At 38.2% G+C, this 8,404-nt stretch overlaps 1 protein-coding gene across 2 annotated transcripts; it reads right to left on the bottom strand.

Annotated features, from left to right (window-relative positions):
- Nucleotides 1–413: 413 nt before the first annotated feature.
- LOC127450242 (E3 SUMO-protein ligase CBX4-like) lies at nt 414–8,149 on the bottom strand. Of its 2 annotated transcripts, XM_051714183.1 has the most exons (5): nt 7,883–8,149; nt 7,755–7,798; nt 7,184–7,249; nt 5,380–5,446; nt 414–4,533 (listed from the first exon to the last, which is right to left on the bottom strand). In XM_051714183.1, exons 1-5 carry the CDS (start codon nt 7,949–7,951, stop codon nt 3,211–3,213), a joined length of 1,569 nt encoding a protein of 522 aa, XP_051570143.1. In that variant the 5' UTR covers nt 7,952–8,149; the 3' UTR covers nt 414–3,210. The 2 variants fall into 2 exon arrangements, with proteins under 2 accessions (XP_051570143.1, XP_051570144.1); XM_051714184.1 differs by lacking the exon at nt 7,184–7,249.
- Nucleotides 8,150–8,404: the final 255 nt, after the last annotated feature.

Below are 8,404 nucleotides of genomic sequence, written 5' to 3'. Positions count from 1 at the left end.
TTAATTTCTGGGTGAACTATCCCTTTAATCATTTAATTAATTTAATTGAACATGGTACTGCACCTATAGAAGGCAGCATAGTCACAACTCTGACAACTCTGACCCTTAATTTAAACCAAACAAAACTGTGTGCATAACAGTATTGGGTCATGCATACTTCGGTAGAAAGAATGTCAAAATAAAATTACTAATTTATTAGAGGTACTAACCCATTAACAAACGTTTACATTGGCCAAATGTTTAAGATTCTTGCAGTTTTCTGTCTCTGATTGCACTCCACCAGAGGAAATAATGTCTATCCCCTCAAATATTGAAGCAAAATAAATAAAAAAGTAAACTGCAAAATCACACATTCTAAATTAAACATTTCTTTTTTTTTTTTATTTTATTAAAATTAAACAGTGTAATATATATACAGGGTTGGGGAGTAACGGAATACATGTAACGGGATTACATATTTGAAATACAGAATATAAGTAACTGTATTCCACTACAGTTACAATTTAAATCATTGGTATTTAGAATACAGTTACATTCAAAAAGTATTTTGATTACTGAAGAGATTACTTTGCATTTTATTGTCATTTGTTTCATTTAATATTTAGTCCTTTCAGATGTAAAACATTTATACATATAAATGATGCGATCCAAAGTGCGTTTGAACAGCGGTGAAACACTTTCTTATGATGTGTTACATTCATACGAGCAGACAGAGAAGTAAGTTTGAAGTAAGTTTGGAGCAGAAGAAATAGAAATAAACCTTGTGTAAATTGTCAGCTTTACGCTAAGCTAAAATGCTGTTTCATTTTACATGCACATGTTACCAGCACAATCATATTTTTTTATCAAGAAAATTCACGTTAGATCATAATTTCTTTTTTTCTAGTAAGACCTTTGATATTAGGGCAAAAATCATATTCTTGATAATAATTTTTTTATTGTTTTCCTGTAAAAATCTTTAAATATCCTTAAAACATGATCAGTTTGATTAATCTTGTTTTAGAAACAACACTGCATAAGATATTTCGGTTTTTCAGAGAATGTATTTTTAACATGTGTATTTTGTCTTACTGTACTGACAGAGTTTTTATAGTCAAAACAAGTGAAAAAATCTACCAGTGCTGAAGAAGTAATCCAAAGTATTTAGAATACGTTACTGACCTTGAGTAATCTAATGGAATATGTTACAAATTACATTTTACAGCATGTAATCTGTAATCTGTAGTGGAATACATTTCAAAAGTAACCCTCCCAACTCTGAATATAGATTTGAGAAACATTTTCAAATGACAGGTTATTATGCATTGAATGCATAATATATTACGCATACAAAATAGCTTTAACCTCGATGGCATTATCGTGTAATTTGCACATTACACACATCTCAGCGTGTATCTTGCTTTGACAGCAAATTTAGACTCCAATACATGCTAAAGCTATTGAATGACACTGTCCAATGTAAGCATCAATCCTATTTTGTCATACAGTAACCAAACATTTTAAACTGTTTGCATGTTATGATGATATCCAATCAATCAGTCATACTGCTGTTATGGAGTCATTCTGCATTCTGCAATACAGATGTGGCCTTTATTGGATTTTTATTGAGTTCAATATCAAAACATTTCCAAGAGATAATAAAGTGCAACTTAAACGTCTTACGGGTAGGGAACATCAAACAATCCAGTTGTTTATCTAGAATTGCACAAAGAAGACCTCATAGGTCAACAGCTTCTATCCAATCGAGTAAAATATGTCATTATCCAAAAACAGCCCCAAAAATCTGTTATGCTAATATCCAAAAATACTTTTTTGGGGGGGGGGGGGGCTACATTCATATACTGTACTTTTCTGATGACACCTTTCTTAGCATCTCAAGATTAATAGATTATATGTGCTGAAAATGTCTTAAATCCAAAACAATCGGAGAATAATTCTGTCCTTACATTTGTAAAAGATGATTTAAGGTATGTTGATTCACAATGTCCTTTTAAATCAAACTATCCAATTGTCATGGGCATTAAAAGTTGTGGGTAAGTGTATTCAACATTAAAGAAATATTTCAGGTTCAATACAAGTTAAGCTTAATCGACATAATTTGTGGCATAATATTGATTACCAAAACAATTTATTTCGACTTTTGCCTCCCTTTATTTTTTATTTTTTTTAAAAAGCATAACGCTGGGTAACAGGGAGGCACTTACAATGAAAGTGAATGGGGGCCAATCTGCAAATGTTAAAATACTCACAAGTTTCAAAAGTATAGCCACAAGATGTAAACAATATGCATGTTAACATGACTGTAGTGTGATAAAATCGCTTACAAACCTTTTTAGTTTAAAGTTATATCCAATTTTACAACTTCGTTGCCATGACGACATAATGCCATTAATCCTAAATAATACTTAAAACAACTGTAAAAACGACAATTTAAACAACTTTACAGCTCAAATTTTTCACAAAAGAATTAATATAAGGACTTTTAAAAATGAATAAGCTTCACATTTCTGCCTTTAAACCCTCCATGTGGCCCTATTCACTTCCATTGTAAGTGCCTCTCTGTAACCTCAATTTTTGCTTTTTTTTTTTTGAAGAAAAGGAAGGATGAACCGAAATTATTTTTTCATGGATCAAATTCTGTCGATTGAGCTTAACTTGTATTGTACTTGAAATATTCCTTTAAGATTCAGTGAATTCTTCAATTTCACCAGTGTGCTCTCCATGGGCGGACTGGGAAGAGAAATCATCCCTGAAATTTAACTAAAAACCAGCCCAAAAGATGTTGCCCTTTGGGGGGGGGGGGGGGGGTGATTTGGGGTGTTCAGCCGTTTCGTGGCCAGCCCACTGGGAACAGTCCCGGTTCTCCCTATGGCCAGTCCGCCCCTGGTGCTCTCTCCATTAGGCAGCTATTTCCTCAGATCGGTAAAAATTCATAACAATCCAAAGCTTTATACAAGATATTGAACACTGTACAGGTATGTGGCTTCAAATTCACCTTCCTTTGAATTACCCTGAAACTACCGACCATTATGCATTACAAAACACATTCAGTCTAAACAAATAAACCCTACATATATAGTTTTCTTATTTGACAATTATATATATAACTGGTTTATTTGCTTTAATAAACATGTAAATATGTCTTCAGGAATGGCTATAATCAGTGCATTTGATATGCATCCATTTTGAGCAGGTTCATCCAATGAACTTTCATTGTCCTGGAACGTATTCCTTAAAGGTCACGGTTAAGCAATTCGTAGTGATGTCCGTGATTATAACGTTTCCCACAAATGGTTTAAAATGGTTGTCTGTGTTCTGAGCCTTCTTAGGGCTTTCTGAAACCTTGTCCATTGCAGAAGGAACATCTGTCTGAAACTGTTTCAGAGTTCTTGTTGGACCACAGCTTAAGTCAATGGGCTCTTCGAGAATTGTGTCGTTGAAGTCATAACTACAACTTCTGCTGGTTTGCCAGCCTCTGTAATGCAAGTTTATAGGTTCTGTCTGAGGGGACGAGATAACTGTACTTGGTGCACTGATGCTCCTCTGACTGAAGAACTGCTTACAATCTCTTTCTTCCTCACTGGGTTCCGAAAGGGTGCGCTTACGGTGACTGAGATTGGTGTCTATGTGGGATAGCGAAGCCTTCTCCACTATCATGGATGAGGAGATCCGTTGATATTTACATATTTCCATCTGATCGGTTACCATGTCCAATTTTTGTTCTGTCTGCATAGGCTTAGCCTTTGGAAGTTCAAACGTTTCGTGGACCTCTTTATGAAAACACTCACTAGCAGGAGAAACTTTACAGTTGTTCTCAATAGAACCATTCTTATGGCCCTCTGCTTGATCTGATGTGTCACCATCAGACTGATTGTCTGCATGATTCTTCACAGATTCCTCTTTGTGTTGTGCTTTTTCCACTCCAGAAGCGTCCCTGTTTTTAACTCTAGATGAATGCACACCATTGTCCATGTATTTGCTCATCACAATGACGATTCGGCCGTTTTTGTTTTTATTCTTGATGATTTTCATCTTACTGCGGAGGCTGTTCGGAAGCATAAACTCTTTCGAACTTGTCTTAAGTGCCCGCTCTGCTTTGTTAGCATTATCCGGCAGTCCTTTAGGCTCAACAGACTGATCCTTCACTTTGCTCAGGCAGCCTGTGTCTTTGTTCCGTATCCACTTCTGTTGCAGGGCTGGAGGGAGGTTCCACCCTTTGTTGGAAGGATCTTGACCCTTGGCCTCTTTGGGTCCTGTGAGCTGTGGGTCATACATCTTAGGGTCTGGCTGGTAATGATGATGCTTTTTGCTATTTAGCTGGTAGAAGTGTTTCTTTTTCCCGCGGATGTGCGCTTCTGCCGGTATTTCCTTGCAGCTGGGCAGGTACTGATGGTGTTTTTTACTGTTCATCTGGTAATGTTGCGGCCGTGGTCGGTGGATCTGAAGTGAGTCCACTTTGGGCTGGTTCTCTTCGTCCAATGATGTGTCCTGAAGACCACCTAGGATGCTGGATGTGCGAGCAAAGGCAGGTAGCTGGAACAACAAAAAAAGTATTTCTATGAACATCTCAAATGAACTGAAAGTTCATCATGTGTTAATTATTTTACAACACCCTAACTTTACTCTAGAGATAAAAACGGTTTGTCAGAGGTACTCTAACTATGTAACTTTATGTTTGAAACTACAGATAGGGTTTGTCATACATTTTTGAAAATGGTAAAAATGGTAAAAATAAACAATAGAAATCCATAACAGTCATCATGAATGATTTGTCTACGGCACAAGCATTAGTAACCTCAGTACATTAAGCGACGTGCAGACAGAAAGGAGCCTCCGGCAAACATAATTATTGATTCATAATAAAGTGGAATTACTCCCGTGCACAAATAGTGCACAAGAATAACCTCTGTCATAAAAAAAGAATATGCTTTTGCAAAATATTACCAACGTAGACACTGGCTGCTAGGCTAAAAACACAGCAGTATAAAAGCTATCAGCGCAATTTCCATGCATGTTCTTACACCGATTATGCTTAATAAGCCAACAATGTATGTGGTCATGTGAATGCATTAAACAGCTTTCCTTTATCGGTGTAAGGTCATAAATGGCTTAAGAAAAAACCAATCAACATGGGTAGATTTTTGCCCATTACTCCCATTTTGCGTAGCATGTAAACACCTTTACTGGCTTATCCAATGTGTGCATGTGTTGTGTGCATGCCTCTTCACGTTTGACATCAAAAGCAGAAAACGACTCAATTATTTCAAATCTCATGTAAATGCGATTTTCTTGCTTTGTCTGATTTTTTTCAATAAGCTGATTCTTTGGGAGTTATCAGCATATTGCTGTGCATGTAAACGGGCTCAATACATGATGTACCTGGACCAGGGTGTGCTTGGGTTTGGGCCCTCTTTTGCGATATCCCACCAACTGCTCTTGTCTCTCTCTGAAAACAATGCAAAAAAAGTATAAAAAAATCTACAGGTTTCAGTACTAATGGTTAGACATTAAATTTGACACAATGCATTTTCTATATATTGTGTATACTGAACACATAATGTTCAATATACAATTGAAATTGCTATAGATATTTGTCATTCTCAGAGCTCTTGGTTTATAATAACAATTGATCAAAGTCACAAGTGAAGAACTAAAATGTTATAAGGAAATTTCATGAAAGGAATATTCCGGGTTCAATACAAGTTAAGCTCAATTGACAGCATTTGTGGCATAATGTTGATTACCACAAAAAAGTATTTTGATTTTAATTTTTTATTTCGATTTTTGTTCTTTTCATAAAAAAAAAAAATAAAAAAAAAATCTGGGTTATAGTGAGGCACTTACAATGGAAGTGAATGGGGCCAATCTCTAAATGTTAAAATACTCACTGTTTCTTTTCTTTCTCCCCTTTTCTCCCCAATTTGGAAAGCCCAATTCCCAATGCACTCTAAGTCCTCGTGGTGGCGTAGTGACTTGCCTCAATCTGGGTGGCCAAGGATGAATCTCAATTGCCTCTGCATCTGAGACAGTCAATCTGTGCATCTTATCAGGTGGCTTGTTGAGTGTGTTACTGTGGAGACGTAGCGTGTGTGGAGGCTTCACGCTATTCACGCTATCTGTGGCATCCATGCACAACTCACCATGTGCCCCACTGAGAGTGAACCACGTTATTGTGACCACGAGGAGGTTGACCCAACATGACTCTACCCACCCTAGCAACCGGGCTAATTGGTTGCTTAGGAAGCCTGACTAGAGTCACTCAGCATGCCCTGGGATTTGAACTTGTGACTCCAGGTGTGGTAGTCAGTGTCTTTACTTGCTGAGCTACCCAGGCCCCCAAAATACTCACTGTTTCAAAATTACAGCCACAAGATGTAAACAATATTTGTATTAATCACTTACTTTGTAAAATCACTTACTAACCTCCAAAAATTGGCCCCATTCACCTCCATTGTAATGGCCTCACTGTAACCCTAGATAACCCTGATCTCTTTGATCACCAAGTTACAACACAAAACAAGAGCACAATGTGTAACATGACACATATCTAGCCTGCAACGTCCAGAGCAACAAAACCTTTAAGCACAACCCAACAGACATCTTGCGAAATCGGCAATCTAATTGTTTTCCAAGAGATTCTAGAATGCTTTGATCTTTTTTTCTACTTCTAACTTCTGAATGGAACAGTGAGCTCAGAGGAGTGTGTTACTATCACAAGACCACTGAAAGAGTAGATTAGATCATAAACAAGAGTTTAGAGGCTATTTCCACTTGTGAGCACTGCTAATGCTGTATGTCGTACGTAAGTATCCATATCTACAAAAACAATGCTTTATGATCGAAATTTGTCCAAAGTGTGTGTGCCTAATTTCTATAGCTTGTTCCTCTGAGTATACCTACTTCCCTAGAACTGTCATCAGAGTTGAAGTAAACAATCATGTGTCTATACAATGCTACATCCATTTAATATGATTTGCAGTAGTAACAGCAATGGGGTGTTTCCAAAATGGATAAAAGGCAAGCATCAAGAGAGGCTTTGTACTCAGACCTGACCCATGGGGCAACAATTAATCTTCAGCTGCAGCGCAAGAGGACAAGCGGTGACTGTGCAGGGAGTTAGCCCCGCCTCCCGTGACCATATATGGTCATCACCACAAGTTCAGTTATTCGTCCTCCATCTCACCTGTTTTGGAAAGCGACAAGAAGCCGCGGGTCCAAAATGTTCTCCTCGGGTTCCCATGTGTTATATCTGTAATATTAGGGAGGGTATAGTTAATCATGCAAAACAACCCTTATTGTGCAAACTGTATCGTAAACATGTAAAGCAGTTTGCTATGAAAGCGTTCATAGCATTGGTGGCGTTCTGATTATTAAAACAAATAAATATATAGCCTATAGGCATACATAAGCGAAACGCTTAACGTCGAAATTCGGGAAACCAATTTTGGAAAGGTTATATTTTGCACTTACTTAAACTGACTGAACGGTGGCCATCATGCACTATTACTATATTTCTTTTCATGCCAAACCCCATATAAATACAGCAATGCATAAATAAAATAAAATGCCACGACGTGGCAAAACGATCTTCACCCGCCGAAATTCGTGATGGAATCCGTAAAAACACGCGCGCGCCTCTCTCCACCTCAGCTCGCGCCCAGTGCCATGTAGGGTATGCAACCAGACGTTCAAAAACCAACACTGCTCGTTAATCAGCGTTAATGTGTCTACAAAAAGAGAATATAAAGACTTACTTGGCTGACCATCCTCGCCACTTCACCAGATATTCGATTCTGCCCTGAAAAACAATGAAAACGGGCATGAGAACAACACCAATACCCTCCTCACCATTTACGGTAGTTCTAGTTTGCGCCAGTTTTACCTTCCTTAGCCGCTTCTTCTCGATGCCCTCCACCGCGAAGACATGCTCCCCGACGGCAGGTAGATCCATTCTCTCTCCGCTTCGCGTTTGAAGCGATTTTACACGTCAAATCTATGGTGCAGTGGTTTACTGTCTCTATATCGCTTCGTGTTCTGCCACCGCTGTCGCCAAAGATTAATTTGTCCCTCACCCCTCCTCCTCCTGCCTCTCTCTCTCTCCCTCTGACTATTGCTCACGTTAAGCAGTGGGCACGAGAAAAACTTACTGGTGGTGCTACTACAGAAAATAGTTCATGCAATAATAAGCAAAGGCAGGCGCGTGACGTCAGCGCGCGAGGAGGAGGAGGTGGAGAACTATGGCAAATGCTGAATGTAAAGCTGTAGTGTGCGTAAACAGTGTTTTGTTGCAGTAACTAGAATTTGGAAATGTGCATGAATATTGAACGGATTGCTTCGGGTTATAAAGCTATCCATCTATCTATCTATCTATCTGTCTATCTATCTATCTGTCTGTGTGTGTATC

Source organism: Myxocyprinus asiaticus, chromosome 13, assembly GCF_019703515.2.
Source record: "Myxocyprinus asiaticus isolate MX2 ecotype Aquarium Trade chromosome 13, UBuf_Myxa_2, whole genome shotgun sequence".
NCBI classification, from domain to species: domain Eukaryota; kingdom Metazoa; phylum Chordata; class Actinopteri; order Cypriniformes; family Catostomidae; genus Myxocyprinus; species Myxocyprinus asiaticus.
The sequence above is the reverse complement of the archived record's forward strand: the minus strand, read 5'-3'. Positions and strand labels throughout refer to the sequence as shown.

Excerpts from the sequence above, each read along its gene's own strand:
- LOC127450242 (XM_051714183.1), bottom strand. The coding sequence starts at position 7,951 with ATGGATCTACCTGCCGTCGGGGAGCATGTCTTCGCGGTGGAGGGCATC. Across the intron at positions 7,250-7,754 it reads TGGCGAGGATGGTCAGCCAA|ATATAACACATGGGAACCCG; the intron begins GTAAGTCTTTAT and ends CTAATATTACAG. Across the intron at positions 4,534-5,379 it reads CCAAGCACACCCTGGTCCAG|CTACCTGCCTTTGCTCGCAC; the intron begins GTACATCATGTA and ends TTGTTGTTCCAG.